The 17,960-nt window shown below is 37.4% G+C and overlaps 1 protein-coding gene and 2 pseudogenes across 1 annotated transcript in view; 1 reads left to right on the top strand and 2 right to left on the bottom strand.

The window, feature by feature from the left end:
- Positions 1–4,206: 4,206 nt before the first annotated feature.
- The window catches only part of LOC136282696 (uncharacterized), a 28,137-nt gene continuing 14,383 nt past the window's right edge, over positions 4,207–17,960 (bottom strand). The window contains exons 2-7 of the mRNA XM_066170405.1: positions 7,948–8,231; positions 7,129–7,378; positions 6,102–6,411; positions 5,541–5,656; positions 4,903–5,086; positions 4,207–4,408 (exon numbers count right to left, since the gene is read on the bottom strand). Coding sequence (XP_066026502.1) covers positions 4,314–4,408; positions 4,903–5,086; positions 5,541–5,656; positions 6,102–6,411; positions 7,129–7,378; positions 7,948–8,231 — 1,239 coding nt within the window. The 3' untranslated portion in view covers positions 4,207–4,313. The remainder of the gene's footprint in view (positions 4,409–4,902; positions 5,087–5,540; positions 5,657–6,101; positions 6,412–7,128; positions 7,379–7,947; positions 8,232–17,960) is intronic.
- LOC131771717 (jerky protein homolog-like) lies at positions 10,091–12,570 on the top strand (annotated as a pseudogene).
- On the bottom strand, positions 12,931–15,033 carry LOC131794908 (uncharacterized; annotated as a pseudogene).

The raw sequence follows: 17,960 nt of genomic DNA, 5'->3' as shown, positions 1-17,960 counted from the left end.
AGTGTTATGTTTTCCGAGTTATGGCCAGAATTATTCAAACCTTAGCATCTCATGACTTCCTTCAAGCTTGGCAGTCTTCTAGATTCTCTTCATACTTCATAAAATTACATTTTTTTGATTGGCTGAAAATAGCTAGGTGCCTTTTTCATTTATCATTAGTGAAAAAGTAATAACTCATGTACAAAATAATATAAACTAGGCTCAGCAACAATAGATTACATTAGAAACCAATCAGATTTACACAAAGTAGGTTCTGATTGATACATGCAGAAGCTGACAAAAATAAACAAAAGCTTGGATACTTTTATGTATATTGATAAACACTAAAAAGTTGCATTCCTGAGTAAGAATCAGCTGAAGGACAAATTTTGATGGCACACACTTGATTTAGTCAATACTGTCAAATTTATCTGCCATTAGTTTGTTGATTTTCTGTAAATGTGTATCTTTCATGCATACATTATGAATAATTAATAATAATAATAATTAATAATTGATAATTAATAATTAATAATTGAAAAGTTTACAGGTGCTGAGCAAACTGCACACACGCTATGAGCTCAACATTTGTTGTTTGTGAAAAATTTACTTCTGCTTATTTAGAATACCAAAGTACACTTTAATTAACTTAGCTTAGAATTTGTTGAGTTTTTATGAAGACAGTTCAATGGAACTGACATTTGTCACGTTTATAGATAAAGGTTGGAGCTACTTGATGTGGATTAGATAACCATTAGGTGTCCTCGGAGACCCAGGGTTCTAATCACATCTGTAGACCCCTTAAAAGCACAGTCTTAACAGATCAGTTCCGAACTGTCACGGTCATTCTGAATTTTGATTGGTATCAGAAGTTCAGTCTTGTTCTGGCAAGTGAGAGAGAAGTAGGTCTCACAAGTCTTCTTGTGTGCTCTAACACAAAGTGATACATGAAATTCAGTTGCTTACCATGTTTGTTCTGGACCTTTTTGTATAGTAGATTAGCACTTTGCATGATGATGTGAAGTCCACCATTTGCATGATGATGTCAAGTTCACCCATTCATTTCTCCACATAACTTGAATTTGGTAGACTCACTGGCATGAAATTACAATTTCAATAATAAGAAAACTTGAAAGCTTCTGGTAGTTTAAATCATATGATACCATCATGAACTTGCCTGTACATTGAACTCTGCTGTGTTTAAGTTATGTCTCTGATTACTGTTCCTGAAATCTATTATGGTGACACTCTATCTCCATTGAACTTTCTGTTAAATAAAACCTCCAGGTCAAATTTTAAATCTTATTGGGTTGAAAATTATTAGCAACGTTAATGTAATGTTACTTCAGAGTACTTAACTCAACATATGATTCATTAAAGTATTGCTTGTGCTCTGATCTTGTAATGCACCTGTCTTTTTTCCCTAGACTCTTCCATTTGCAACCTCATATCTACCTACCTGAACTAAATTTTTCTGTGTTCTCTATTGAAAATACAGTCCCACAAAACCTAAATACAATAATTATAGTAAACTTTTTTCTCTCAACCAACTGAAAGTTGAACTTTATGCCCTAATGGACAAAAGAAACCTTCACTCAGCATTGTGTTACTTTAAATGTATGTATTGTCCAAAATTAGTCATACATTCAAACCAAATCAAGCTCCCAATGGCTTCTAGTGTAGATTACATCATTTCCCGAATGTCCCTGCCCTTCTCCAAATTTTTGTCCTTGTGTACTGGTACACAAAATGTCAAAAATTTTCATATGAAATTCTTCCCTAGAGTTCATTTCACATCACTTGCCTTGGAAAAGACAATCAACCCACAAACTTCAGATGTCAATTCCACTTCGTTACGTAAACATAATCATGACTGAATCTATCAGACCACTATGGGAGATTATGCTGATGTTTTTTCAGTTCCTTAAATCCTCGGGTTACATGTGCAACCTTTGTTGTCAAAATGAGACCTCCATGACAAAGTTTGGCCAATAACTCTCATTTTCAGAATGGACATTTCAGGACTTTTGTATGCTAGTTATCTTGTGTTGTTCATGAACAGGATCAATATTGAAAACTATCTAATGGTAATCAGATATTAGCTCTTCTGATAGAAACCCAATGAGACACCAGACACTGAAAAGCAGCTCAATTTCGTAAGCCACACATGTACGCATTGCGGACCTATTTTTCTTACTGCCGCTCTATAGGCTGGTCGTTTCTTTTAGGGAGTTGTAACTAAAATTGATTTGTTCATAGTAATATATAGATCGGAAGTAAAAAATATTACAAGGTGGTAAAGTGTCACAGAGCTATTGGCTCAAATAGTAGAATTAATGAACAAAATATATATTACCTGCATAGCCAGCCGGATGTTGTTATATTCTAAGTATTGTTTTCTTTTTAAGTAGATTGGTGACGACTGTCAATTATGAATTAAGTTGGTTTTTCTTGGTATGTCACTCGACATTCTGCCAAGGTAATAAAACATTAGAAAATAAACAGGGTTAGGTAAGCATCGAGAAATAACCAAAATCGCCATTGAATATTTCCCCCACGCCAAACAGACGCCAGAAAAATATTGTCGGGAATATGAAGAATTCAATGAGATAGAAGTGGTTTAAACCTTTTATTTTTGCTCAATTAATGAAATTGAAAATTAGTTTCCCAAAAAAATTATTACGTTACCCATTAACAAATGCTTAGTAGGTAAGTGTGTCTTAGTTGATCAGACATTTGATCACCTTTTAGAAGATAATGGTTTTGGTCAAGTGTCACATTTATCACGATGGTTGTGAAAAGAACGTGACTTTTACACAAGAAACAGTTCCGTTTTTTGTTGAATGCACCGAATCCGCGAGAACACACCAGAGGTCATTTGGACATTATGACTTAGAACTCAAATAAAACTCCTATTTTCAGTACTTTATACTTCTCTGAATAGCAGCAAAAAACAAGAAAACGCCATCCTTCTCGATGCATTACATTGCGAAGGCATTCAAAGATTTTAATCTAACATTTCCCGCTTTCGTGGGTAATGCAGTGTACACTGCTTACCACTATCCACAATTCCAGCTGTTAACGTGTATGCCATTGACGTTGTGAAAAAAAAAAAAAGCTTTGGGATATTTTAAGATAAACTTATTATCTTTATAGCTTTAAAATTTTCTCACACACTTAATGTACAGGTTTATTTCCTACTTTTTAGTTTTCATAGCCATTTTATTTTCAGACAGAGGGCTTAATGTAAAGTAATCATGACCGACAATTAATAATTATTCTCTTAAGTGGAGTTGAATAGCGGTGGACATTAACCGAGCCGCGAAACAGCGAGATAAATATCCACCACTTTCACCCTTACTGAAGTGGATAGTACTTGTCATTCACCTCAGAACTATCCTATCGGCGTGCCAATCAGCGCGCGTGAAATGCACTACACGATTCACTTGAAAGGTAAATACTAATCACTACTGCACGTACATCTAACTTCTAACAAATATGTAACTGCGCGTGCGCCTTTATGTTACCTTAGATTGGTGACGACTGTCAATAATGAATTAAATGGGTTCTTCTTGGTATGTCACACGACATTCTGCTAAGGGAATAAAACATTAGAAAATTAACAGGGTTAGAAAAGCATCGACAAATAACCAAACTCGTCATTGCACATTCCTCCAACACCAAACAGACGCCAAAAAAATTTGCGGGGAATATGAAGAATTCAATGAGAAAGAGGTAGTTTAAATTTTTTTTGGCTCAATTAATGAAATTGAAAAGTAGTTTCCAAAAAAATTCTTACATTTGGATGTTATGACTCAGAACGCAATAAAACTCCAATTTTGAATATGTTATGCTTCTTTGAATTGCAGAAAAAGTCGAGAAAAACGCCATCCTTCTAGATGCTCCACATTGCAAAGGCATTCAAAGATTTTAATCTGATATTTGCCGCTTTCGTGGGTAGTGCAGTATACACTGCCCTACCCACTATGTTATGAAATCTTCTCAAAACATGTCTTTTGTTTGATACCTTATTCTCGCGACATGTTTGTCTTGCTGACACGATACAGGGTAAAGTACCTCTAATATTCAGTTTCATGATTTTAAAGCGATAATGAACTGAACCTAAGGTTTCTCTTTCTGGGACGTTTTGGAGTAAATATTCTATGACTTAAAACTGAAAATGACAGTCGTCACACAAGACAGGCATTATATTCTGTTGCTACTAAATGTGATATTGGTCGGTGAGTTAATTTGAATCGGCCCTAATGAGGCGTTTATTTATTTCTTTCAGTTAAAGGTTAGAAAGGAAGTATGCATCATTGATCTTAGAGTAATTATTTTGCTGCTGTCATATCTCCATTCTTCTCCTCGCCTTTCCCTGAATCCATTATGCTTTGAAGAAGTTCTTCCCAGTTTTCTTTCGATGCTTCTGTGGGGATAAAAATATGAGAACGATCACATAAATATGTAAGTAACTCTCGAGTAGCCCTCGGTAAAATACAATACTTAATTTAACGTAGAACTATATACTTAACTATTTTGTTCAGTTTTAAAAACTACACCAGCTATTTCCCAGGCATACTGTTTTCTGTAGCGTGCACGGAAAAGTCTGTCTCTGTTTACAAAAATTCTTATGGACCATAATTGAAATGCTGAAGTCCAGAATCACACAGGCCCAACTTTCCTTGATATCTAGTCAGCTTTAAGCAAATCGCAAGGGTTTTCCCTGAACTTTGCTTATGCGCGTCTATGACATGTTGAGGGCGTGGTGCGAGTTTTCAGAACCAATCACAAAGTGAAGCAAAAAAATGTATGATTCTTTTACATTCAATCATTAATTTACGTTAGATTACATCCTACTTAAAAGCTATTTTCCCTGTGATAAAATTCTCGCTTTAAAGAATGATATCAATTTTATCTTACCGCTAATCAATTTGAACAGGCAGCCATATTCATGGATCACGTCTCTCTGCACTGAAGCTAATCTCAGGAACAACTGCTTTGGCCTGGCTCGAATTCCAAGTTTTTGAAGAAAGTCGCAATCATCCTTCGTTAGTGGTTTGTCGAGTTGTAACTGCCTTGAGCCACTTGTCAAAATCTGTTCAAACTAATGAAAGACATTGTAAACTAGGAGTCTGCAGTAGAAGCAAGTTGCTAAGACGGCAGCTTATTCCGTTTCAGTCATCGTCAGGTACTCCCCTCCCCTCCCCTCCCCTCCTCTTCCCCCTCCGAAAATCGGCAATTTTTCTTAGAGGGAGACCTTCACAGTTAAGACACGTTAAATTATCCACACTTGGAAAAATCATCATCAACGATAAAATTTGTTGGCGTCGAAGTGATAAGGTATTTGTTATCAGGAAAATCCAGATAGACTCGGCCATTCTGAACCTGTAATTTTGTGTCACAGTTGCCACTATCATCTGCAAGACCCTGCGTCAGTTGCGTGGAAGAGTTGAAAGTCTTATCAAGTTAATTTTATCGACTCGGATAGTATGACGCGGATAGTATAAAATGTTATTTTAAGATTTAATAATGGAATGTACGGCGTTGTCAAAACTTACCCAATTCAAATACCTAAGTATCTGTGTTTTCAGCTGAGTACCATTCTCTGCAGTGATCAGAAGTTTTCTGATATCTTCTACTTTTTCATTATCTTTCTCTGTCAGGAAAATCCCACCTGAATTTGTGAAAATTAAATACTAAGAAGGACCTTAGAGAAATTGACGTATGTTCTGCTCGTTTGACCTATAGAGATACTTAAGACATTAAACACTCGAGAATTCACTCTGGTTCATGTCCATCATATCACCATCTTTCATTCTTGTAGTCTGCTTAAACAACACCCTCATGGGTTTAGTCCTCTTACCCGCACTGGCTGATACTTTGTTGCCCAGATCTCAGTCGGATGGAGTAGATCATTTCGTAACTGACGTAAGTGTCTCATGGACCTCTCATGTAAACTGCGACTCACTCTTGAACCCCTCTTCTCCCCCCCCCCCCCCCCCGCGGGATTCTTCCCAAGATCCTCCACATGTTTATCAATTTCACGATTTCTTTCCAGTCTAATAAGAAAACTACATCGAAATCCAGAAATTCTTAAATTAACCAAACAAGAATAATACCTGAACTTGAACTTTCTTCCATTTCTAAATGCAACGCTGCTTCCTCGTCTGATACGACTGAATGGACCAGAGCGGGCTCACCCCGATTCCGAAAGGATTTGCCGACAAACTCGCCATCTTGAATCTGTAAACGTCTCACCTCCTTGCTATAAGCTACGCGACAAATTTTAAAGAGAAAAGGCGCGCGAGAATTTCTTCGTACCATTGGTGGAAGATAGGACTGGTTTGTAACGCTTCCTTTTATTAACGGATCTTTCCCTAATAACAAGGTTAGTTTGGAGGGTGCGTGGACCTCTCCTGAAACTGCTGTCTAAAAGAGGAAAATAATGAAAGGTAGAATGAGACTTCGATATCGCAAAGTACTTTTGAAGTGAGCTTACATGCATCGGTAGTTTTTCTAATCTTTGTATTTGAGTGTATCCTGTCGTTCGTAACTGACCATCTATACATGGTACTAGGTGTTTGTTGTATTCGTAAGTGGGCCGCTCGCTTTAATGAATTTTTATCATAAAGCTATTCTTACTCGCTAAAATCAGCCACTTTCCACGAAGATTGTCCGCCTCGAACATCCCTAACCTAAGAGCAGATTCCTACCAAATCGGCTGTATGCTAAGAATCATTTTCAGATTATGTTGTATACTTTAAGTAAAAAAAAAATTCTGCTCTCGAGTGCAATGCGTAGCTGCTAGCTGGAGCTCATTGAAACAATTTGGGGTATTACCAAAACCCCTGGGAGGCTTGCTGGTTATCCTCCCTTCCCAAGAATTTCGTGTCGTTTCACTGATTGTACTCCTGAGTGGAGAGTAGCAGTAGAAGAGAGAGAGTTAAGTCTGTTAATCGAGACCACAATACAATGACCCACTCCGTACTCGAACCCAGACATCTCGACTTAGGGTACAGTAAACTAACCATTAGGTTCACCCTGTATGCCATGTTTACCTTTTGAAAAACTTCTAATAATCAAGAAAAGCTTATATGAACCGATTCTATGCAGAACGAGAACCTGCACTGATACAAAAAACTATACCTGATGCATTCGGTTGCCTTTAAGAAAAAACGTGGCGCTATACACCACTGCAGTTACGAGAAGCAAATGGTGACCCTCTAATGGCGTCATCTTATCAGCATCTAACACAGCGTGTGACAACAATTCGCGCAAATCTACGTCCAAGTAATACTCTTCTGTAAGCTTGCCAAGCACCAGGTCCCCCAGAACGTCGGTCAACTTTAGTTCCAGTCCCCCAGCATCCAAGCTTTCAAGCGTGACATCGAGATTCCTGTCAATGTATCAATCATGTTCAGTGGATGAAAATTTCGCCAAGTGCTTAGTGGAACTATGAAAACCTTAAAATGTTAGATTCATTGATCTTTCTCAATTTTCTTTTCCCTTTTCCTCACTCTTCAATCCTCATCATGTTTTCTTTTTCCAATTTCTATTCCATTTCACTATGCTTACATCTCATTTTCCATGCCGTAATCTTCATTCTTCATTCCCCATTTCCCACACTCCACTCCATATTTTCCATATACCACTTCCTATTCCCTAGTACCTGGTCCTAGGTCCCCAGTTCCCGATGAGCATTCAAATTTTTTGAGTTAACTTAACTCTAAACTCAGATTTGCGCTAAAGGGCTCAGTAGATTGTTACATGACAAGGAATTTTTTTCCTAAAGACAAACTTGACTTTTGAGGCGAGAGCAAATATAAGGCTTGACTCACTAGGGTCTCAATACCCGGTTATGGCCCCTGTTTAGCGGAAGTACATAGCACAGTCGGAAATTGAACAAGCCGTATGAGGCATGAGCAGTACTTATAAAGAGTTTATTGAAAGAATGATAACTCTGACCTGCTGACATCACTCGTTTCTGTTTTTTCCAAACTCCTGTCTTCTTTCCTAAGTTTTGACTGGCAGTACTTATGAAAGTGTTTCTCTTTCTCTCCAGTAATATACCTCTGCAATCCACCAACAATGACCATTTCTCCTTTACCAAGGGGGCGCTTCCACAACGACCGCTTTCGTTTAACAATCAGCGCAAGTGGAGAGATACTGTCTGTCTGGCCGTGATAGACTGGGAGGTAATCCTTGCCGAAATTCTCTCGAACAAATGCCTTGATAGAATCCTGCGTCATCTAGGAACAAAAGTTATTCCAACCCTACATAATTTTTTATTTATTTGATGATGCCTAAGAGGAATGATGTAATATTTTCAACCAAAATGTTACTGTGGGCTGAAAATAGGTAACCAGAATAGTCATAATGATGACAAATAATGTATTATGATTCCTGCGCGATTTTTAAACCACTCGATTAATGTCCTTTGAGTTTAAGATCTCCCTATTTATTGGACTGGAACTTTGATTTTTAAGTCGCTTGTCCGAAAGACCTAAGTATTTAAGAGAAGAGGTAACTTTCTGCGTGATGATATTTTCTCTTAGACAAAATTTCATGATCACTCTGCAGAGGTAAACAAATTACTAATTTAAACCTTTGTAGCGACACTGAAAAATAAATATAAAATTTACACTTGTCGTGAATAAACACATGACCATGGTCTGGTGGTTGGGAACTATTCTACACGACTTGCAACACACAAGTTAATAGATGTGAAACTGATCTATCTCCAGATTTCAACAGCATGACAACACACCAATACCTACTCATGGAAGTCTCCCCTAATAAATAGATTTAGCCAAGCCTAAAAGTGGAGCTCGCATTTTTTTTCCCGCACGTCTCAAGGGCACAACGCCTTGCTCCGGCCAGGACTAGAACCCGGGTAGTCCGACTTGGAGCCCAGTGCACTGACCACTGGACTACTGGACAAAGCCGTGTCGTTGGCGTGCCCGCGGTACAGTTCACCACGCATGTTAAAAGTAGCACCCTGTACGGTCGTACGGTCGTACATCCAAATTTTTTCGGATTGATGGGTTACTACTATTTTGTACAGTCTAACCTCGATTATCCGGACTCGTTGGGACTAAGGTAAACAGTGCGGATAATCGAGAGTCCGGATAATCGAAAATATGAATATTTATGAGATAATGTAAACAAAAGAAATAAAAATACAGTCGAACCTCGATTATCCGGACATCGATTATCCGGACTTTTCAATTGTCCGGACTTTTTCTCTGGTCCCGTTTTTTTCATGAATATTAATGACCTTAGATGTTAAAAACTCTAGGGGGTAAAAAAATTCAGAAATTATGTTAAAAGTCAGGAAAATTGCGTTTAAAACAGCGCATTACACGCTCTGCTTTCGAAAGATCGAGCGCTCGGAGACAAAAAGAGAAAAGAAGCATTCTAATGCGTTCAGCTGAATTTTGATTGGTTCAGTATTGTTTTGTTGCTAAGGGAATGTCATGCTTGATCAGTTCGATGAGCGTGGGTTATGGAAACACACGAGACGATCATAACTCAAAACGACAACATGTCTACGAAGCAAAAGCGATCTGTTCACTCGATAAAAGATAAACAAATAATTATTTTTTTAGTTTAGATAAAGGAGAAAAAGGAACAAATTTAGCGCTTGAATTTGGCATCAGCAAGCAACAGATCTCTGATATACGCAAGAACAAGGACAAGATGCTTCAAAAATGTAAACATGGATGCGCCGCCTGTCACCTACAAGTCGCAAAGAAATGCCTAGATGAATTCGGAGATTTTTGCCGAGTGGTTTACGAAAGAATTCGTGCCAGCAGTTAAACGCCATCAGCGTTTGCAGAACATCCATTCCCCGAAAGCTCTGTTGTTGATAGACAATTGTTCTGCACATCCCGATGAACTCAGCAGCCGTGATGGTTCTGTAACATGCATGTTTCTTCCTCCGAACACTACCTCTCTCATTCAGCCGATGGATCAAGGAGTCTTGCAAGCGATGAAGAATCGATACAAGAGAAAGCTTCTCCAGAAAGTTATTTGCGCTCAAGACCTCGATTACACACAGAGCATTAAGGACATTGTAAAGCTTCACACAGTGAAGGATGCACTTTACATGGTTTGCGACGCTTGGGATGAAGCAAGCCCAGAATCTATCCGCACGGCTTACAACAAACTTAAAATCCACTCTGACAACAGCTAGCCAAATTCAGAGCCTGAAGAACAGCATTCTGCCGAGTCAATGGTTGAAATGCTTCAACATGTCCAGCAAGTTGGATATGAAGATTCGCTAAATGCTCACGACCTGGAAGACTTGCTCAATCTAGACAATGAGCTCCCGACTACGGAACAGATGTCAGACGAACAGATTTTAGGGACCGTAACCGGACATCCCAATGAAAATGAAAGTAGCGATGAGGAAGATGATGGTCAGGAGGAGAAACAAGTTTCCAATTCAGAGGCAGCAGAATGGTTTAAAAAATGCTTGTCCTGGTTGGAAGGACAGAACAATGTTGACCCTGTTCAAGTTATGCAACTTCGCCGTATGATGGTCTTCGCCATACGATCTCGTTATAAGACTTTAAAGCAACTAGTATGTTTCAGTTTTTTAGAAGCGATGAATAGGTTCTCATTTATAAACACTGAACGTGATAGACCTTCACACATGTATTTGCAGTCATTGAAGCAAACTTTTAGAATTAAAAATGTGTTACATGTATTATTATGGGGCTACGCTCTGCGAGCTCCGCTATTATGAGATTCAACACTTGACAATAAAAATGAACGGTAAAACACGACGTTTCGACCAAACTTCGATCATTTTCAAGTGAATAGTAAGAATGTCACATTGCCTAATGTCAATTATGCCTGTAATAATAAGCTTTTAATTAGCTTCTAACTATTCCTTCTCTTTGTTGTCCATATATTTACACTTCCAAAAGATTTTACACTTCCTATACGCATATATCTAAATTCATCGTTACGTTCTTATTATTTACTTGAAAATGACCAAAGTTTGGTCGAAACGTCGTGTTCCACCGTTCATTTTTATTGTCATAAGTTACACGAAATAAGTTTTGCCGAATAGTGCATTTCATAACATTTCCATCGATGTATAGTTTATGGCGGTTGTGCTTCAAATAGCGCGTTAAAAATTTTTTTGCAGAGGACACCCGCAAAGGTATACCGTATTTTGTTTTACAACTTTCTATATACGTAGATTCTCAAAAAGAGTCATGGCTGGAAAATAAATACTGAAATAGTTCTTGATTGCAAGTGAGGCCTTGCCACTTTCGGACCATTCTTTGGAATGTTGATTTGATTGGTTTGTCCTTATAGACCCTAAAGTATTGTTCAACTGAAGATTTTGTTCTAAATCGTATAGCTGTCAGAATTTTTCAAACAACACCACGCAATTTAAGCATAGTGAATCAATGTACGGCTTGAGTAATTATCAATGTACGGCTTGAGTAATTATAATTTTCTGCTACACAATTTATCATAGCCTCACAAATCCAACTTACCTTGCCGTGAAGACGGGCACTCGCGTTTGTTTGATGGATCTCCCACTGACTGTAGACTTTAATTCTTTCACTTCTAATTAAATTTCATGACAATGACAATTATTTTAATAGGCTATGCTGTTGGTCTTTTCACTGTATCAGCACGTGAGATGAATTTAACTAATTGCTAATTGCAACGAATCATCTTGCGAACTGGATTAAATGACAACAAGGAAATGAAAATTCATTCCATTATCATTGCGCAAAAGTTTAGTTTGCCTCTACTTTGCTTATCCCAATAATCTGTTGTTCTTATCTTACCTTTTATTTAAAGATCTGTGAAATTTAGAACTGAAATATTTGTCTTGGGCAGTTATTTTTTTTTCTGACGTTCCGTGGGGATCTAGACATATCATAATGGCCAATTGAACCCATTTTCCGGTTAAGTTGGACGTGTCACAACAGACAATGAAATATTTATTAATTCCCGTGAGAAATTTTGTTAGATAATGAATATTAAGTTTATGTGGTAAATTTTTGCTAGTAACCACACTGTGCATGCACGTCATTACCGAAATTGTAGCTGCATGATCGGTAAAGATATATCTTCTTCTAGATAGTGCCAACATGGCTAGAAATGAAGGGAGTCTCGTAGACCTTGAGGAAAAAACGCAATTCCTCTTTAATTACAAGAAAAAGATAAGCAGATTTAAATTTATCAGGTGGGGTAATAATCAAGAGGCCATTGTTGGGGAGCGCGTCGAACAGAGAATTAAACCGTTTGATCCAGATCTCTTCGGAAGGTTCATGCAAGGGGAGATACGCGAAAATGAACTAAAATGCGATTTTTGGTATTCTCACGAGGAAGGACACAAACTTTTGCCATATTTATTAGGTATTACTATTACATGTTTTGCCAGTCTGAAGGGAGTTTACTTCAGTAGCCTATCAAACTTATCCCACACAAAACTGATCATTTGCTTAAATTGGTCCTAAGCCTCCGTATTACCCACCTGACATGCGCAGAGCAATTGAATATGCAAAGAGCGCCAATGTTAAAAATGGCGGCCAACAGAGTGAAGCGGGAGCGTAAGACTCCGAAGAGATTTATTGACGAATACGCAGAAGTTAGGACCAAGCAATACAAGAAAATAAAAACTACGGATAAGAATATTTATCCTGTAGAGATAATACAGGTCGATAAAGCGAGAAACATGGTCAAAATTCATTTCAAAGGGTACAGCGAAACATTTGACGAATGGAGGCCATGTGATCAACATAAATTGTCCGTAATACGATTGGAACCGATGTAAAAACCGACCGATGATTCCTTCAGCGATCGCCTGCAAGCTTTTTATGAACGCGTTTACAGGGAGATCAAGCGAGAGTTGTACTCCGGGCGCAGAGAGGATCCAGAAGTTCGTATTGAAATTCAAGTCGATGACGACGTTTTCTATAAAAGTCTTGGAAGGATTTCGTCTAGGAGGCTAGAGATAGCATCATCTGTAGTGTAATTAAGTTTAAGATCACCTATAATATCTATGAAATTACCCCAATGGCCTTGCAGCTTGTCCACGTCATGAAACTCTGGTAATAGTAAGTGAAAATTAATATGTTGGAAAAGCAAGAGTTTTTCAGGTCCAGTAAGGTCTCTGTACTCCAACTTCTTGCTATCCTTATTGATTTTCCATTCAAAATTAATTCCAAGTTCTTTTACAAATTTCTCATACCCAGCCATATGTCTATACCTATTTCGACAAAACCCATTTGAAAAAGTAAATACCTTGTCAATGGCATCTTTCATGCGAAGTTCCCTGATCAGAAGTTCGATTAAACTATCAGATATTCTCAAAAATAAATGTAGTGTATCAATTATTACATGGTCAATAGGAATAAAATCAAATAACGGATTGGTTTTCCAATTATATTGCTTATATTTTGCATACTTACCTATTTCTTGTAAATCTCTTGACCCAAGAGATTTGTCAGTTATAGACCACTTTTTGCTGATGTCAAACCTTTAATTTCTTGGGCACTTACACCAAATACAAGAAAAATTTTGATTAGCAGCCCCTAAACCACAAATACAGGCTAGAAACTTCAAGTCTCCTTCCAAAAAATACTCAATGCTATACTTATGACTATTTACAGTTATTTCTTTTAATTTTGACATTTCATTATTTAGATCAGCAAGGCTTTCTTTAGGATGGTCATAGTTCTCTGTTGTCTTAATTATCGCTAGTCCATAGTTCCCTTTTTTATTCATTGCTGCATCCTTTTCATTCAAAATTGTGTATGTGACATTTTCAAGTTTAAGCCTTTTCCCAATGTTGGTACCATCACCACTGAGCTTTACTTTAATAGTAGTAACCTTGTCCAATACTCCATTTCTCTGCAGCCTTTTTATCTGTTCCTCAAGACTCTCCCTAAAGAAATATCTGTTCTCCCTCTGTCTCCCCTTGTGTACTTCTCAGATTCCAATTGGCATTTAGCTTATCTAGGTGTTTGCATATTTTATATTTTGTGGGCATGTCTTTACACTTCATGGCCAACTCATGCCAAGCTTCATTAGATATATTAAATTTGTCCTTCGAGTAAACCTACATATTGATGTCATCAATATCATTCTCAGTCAGTCCTTCTTTCTTCTCCCTCTTCTACCAATGAAATAGTTTTATATCGCTGAGTGTCATTATTAAATACCTCAACCTTGGTGGCAATAAAATTGTAGAGGCCTAAAAATGACAGTGCTGAGTGGCAGTCTTTTTTAAATCGTCGCCTTAATCTTGCCTGATGTTGTTTGGTATAATCAGTGAAACGTTTGCTTTTGTTTGGACCTCTTTGTCCCTTTTTTGCATTCTTGCTGCTTTTTTCGCTAATCTTTTGAATTTTTCTTTGTATTGTTCTTTTCTGTTTTCCGAATCCCTAATAGCATCTTCAAGCTCCTGCTCAACTTTTAATCTCTTTACCTGCTCTACGGCTAAATCCAGTTCAGCTTTCCTTTTCTGCCCACGAAGCTGTTGGTTTTCCTCAATCAATGAGTTTTTTTCAAGCTCATGAGTAGTTTTTTGCCTTCCACGAATCAATAAACTTCTTTTTACTGTTCCCCCCACTTTTTGACGCTTTCTTGAACGCTGAATGGAGGAGAGGAATCTTTTTCCTGAAGACGTTGAGAATTCTGGAATTTATGACAACTCCGCGAATCTCACATCCCCTCAATATTTTCTCCAAGACTCCTGCAATCACAGAATCAGCACTTTCGTCGTTTGGCTCTTGATCAGGCTTCTCCGACAGGGAATATATGAGATAGCTGATTAAAAAAAAATCAGTTAGATGAAAAAAATTTCCAAAAAAATTAAAAAGAAAAGAGAAACAGATTTGAATACACTTCGATTAGCGCAATTTTTACTTACTTGTTTATTTCGTAAGTAAACCAAGGTAATTTTTTCCCTTTTAGACCACTTGTTTCTTCGCCGAAATCGTTTTGTGCATCTACCGCCACCGCTAGAAGAGCCAGCGAAGAGAAAATCACTAGCGCGTAAACTTCGAGTCCCATTTCCCGAACCCAAGCAATATCCAAACCTCATGAATTATGCATCAAATTGGGCCACATTTATTGTTTTTTTCGTATTTCGCGGTAATGACCAGTTTTGGGTATGCGCTTTAGAGTTATAGCCCCAGACTCCATGGCTGCTTGCATGTGGCGTGAGCCCCTCTTCGATATGTCTGAATCGCTAACCACAAGTCTCAAAAACCCGAACGAAATATCTTAATGATTGCCTTTAAATGCAGTGGTATAGAAAGCTTATGTACGTTAGTTTTATAAACTGAAAGAAAGAAAGATAGCAATTCAAATGAAATACACGAAAAAGAGGAAAATGTTCGAAAATTAGCATGTTTTTGACTGACCCCAGACTGCGTAACATGTCACGAAAACCTACAGAGGCAGATGTTAAACGTAAGTTTGATACGGGTATCTTAGAGATCGCCGTAGGGATTATCGATGGTTGGAAGTGACGTTTTTCCTTAAAAAATACCCCATTTATCGGAAAAATTATTAGACTGACTAACTGCTTTCTAAAAAAAGCGAGTTCCTCACATTTAGTGGAAATTCGTACATTTAATGCGCTTAATTTGTCCTGTAATATTTGTGTACTTTTATTGGTTCTAAATAGCTGAAGTAGATGGATACACAGCTAAATCCTCTATATAACCAATTTTTTAAAAGCAAGACATTTCTACATTGGAATGTTTCTACTCTAAACTTGTTGAATCGAAATGGCAGATTCAAAAGAGGACGATAAAACAGTCCGTGATGCCCTATAATTAACCAATCAGAGCGCACTCCCTAATTTCGCAGAATAAAAAGCGTTTATTTCAGCAACCGTTGTAGGCTAAGTTCTGCCATAGATAAGCCTCATTTGGTTTCGTCAACTGTTCATTCCTATTGGTGACTCAATTGTACTCGATAGCATAATGTATATGGCATTAAAATTTATAGATAAACACTCCCGTCAAGCTACTTTCAATATATAAGATAAAGCATTTTCATCAGGAGTATTTCCTGACAACAAATTTCGTCAAGAGAACTAAATAATCCTTTAGTTTGCAAAATAAGTGTAGTAATTCGTTCTGATCTATTGCAGGCTATTTTTTCTCTCGATAGGTTTAAGTACTTTTACAGACTTTAGAAGGATGCCAAAAAATCTAAAAGGGAATCCTGAAGAGTTATGGCAGCTGAACGAGCACAGTCCCTTTCCAGACGAAGTAGAAATAGTTGTGCCTCACGATCGTCCTTACAAAGGACACATTAAGCCAAAGGAAGACTCCCATACCACTTTTACAAAGGACAATATTATTGAGGTAAATCCCATGTCTTTGATCGCCATGGTGATCTAGTATATCCTAAAAATTATGAAAATATGTTGAGAAATATCCAGTCTTTTTTCATTGTCTATTTAGTAATCTTTACGCCAGAAAGCTACGTAAACTCATATAAGTTTATGACGTTTAAGCTTCTCTCCTATTCTGTTTTGCACTAGCTAAGATATGATAACACACAAATACTTGTGGTCCCGTCCATTGTAAAGCATAACAACTCATCTGGTGTTACTAAACTACAGATCAGTAGACTGCGGAACCTCCGGAACCAGCGGAACATGCAGAACCATTAATTTTCATTCAAATAAAAAGAAATAACTAACTAAAACTAATATTCCTTATACCCGAAAATGAAGTTTTGAACAGTGTCATGGTGATTTTATTCTCTATGTTATTTCCTTATGTGTTTTTTTCTTTTTTGACAAAAAAAATGATGATTCCGCTGATCCTCACTTTAGTAACACCCTGACTCATCTTTAACCCGATACTTTTCCAATTTTATTTTTTCCAGATGCTGAGCTGCCTTCCATGGAAGAAACACACTCAATTTCTAGGGGCTACCCCAAAACAAGAAAAGCCGCACAAGAGAAGTCGAGTTAGATCATCAATTTTGTGTAGTTATAAAGATAGACAAATGCAATTTTCTTCTTTCTGTAGGAAGAAGTATCACTTAGATGTACAACAGTAAAAAGAATATCGCTTTTTTTTCCCGTTACTTTAATTTCAGCCGGATGGTTCAAAAATTATAAGTTTCTTCGGAGTTTCTTCTTCCTCGAAAAAGCGGACAAGTAGGAAAAAATAGAAAACAGATAGACAACGCGTTTGTTACTTCCTCCTACGATCGAATGCCTTCATGCGTTCTGTATTTAATGTTTGTTGCGCCAATGTGGGTAAGAATTTCAGCCGTTTCCGTATGATAAGAACCACGGGTTTCAAAGAAAGCAATCCTATATTAACTGAGTCTCTCATTTTGTTACTGCACAGTTAGTTCGCCTCGTAATTAAGGTGATCCTCATGAAACATATTTTGTTTTGTTTTTGTTTCAATTTAAGTTTTTGTAAAGTTGGCGTCTATTTTCTATTGCGCTGATGTGAGTAAGAATTCCAGCAGTTTCCGCATAATAAGAACCACGGGTTTCAAAGAAAGAAATCCTATATTAACTGAGCCTCTCATTTTGTTACTGCACAGTTAGTTCGCCTCTAAAATAAGGTGATCCTCGTCAAAAAGAAATTTTGTTTTGTTTTTTTTTATTCAAGTTTTTGTAAAGTTGGTTTCAGTAATCCTAAGACTTAGTGATAAAACATGGAATACTTTAATAATGAATGGCGGGAGAAAAATCGCTTTATTGACAATGACTGCGAGCAACCTAATGAGACAGAATTGCCATTGATCGTTAAGCAAGTCCGCAGTTCAACTTGTAAATCCCTTGTGATGTACAATTGAGCCGAGCCTTTCAACTGAAAGATAGTCAGAAAGATTTCAGAAAGAAGTTGGATGTACGTGCATTAATAACAAGTCTCTGTAAGAATCAAACATCTTGGGAAATGAAATTTTTCAACCCCCTCTACCATACATAGTAACGTCATTTGTCTTCACTTTGAT

This window comes from Pocillopora verrucosa, chromosome 7 (genome assembly GCF_036669915.1).
Source record: "Pocillopora verrucosa isolate sample1 chromosome 7, ASM3666991v2, whole genome shotgun sequence".
Taxonomy (NCBI): Eukaryota; Metazoa; Cnidaria; class Anthozoa; order Scleractinia; family Pocilloporidae; genus Pocillopora; species Pocillopora verrucosa.
Note: the sequence above shows the minus strand (reverse complement) of the source record. Positions and strands in the feature narration are given on the sequence as shown.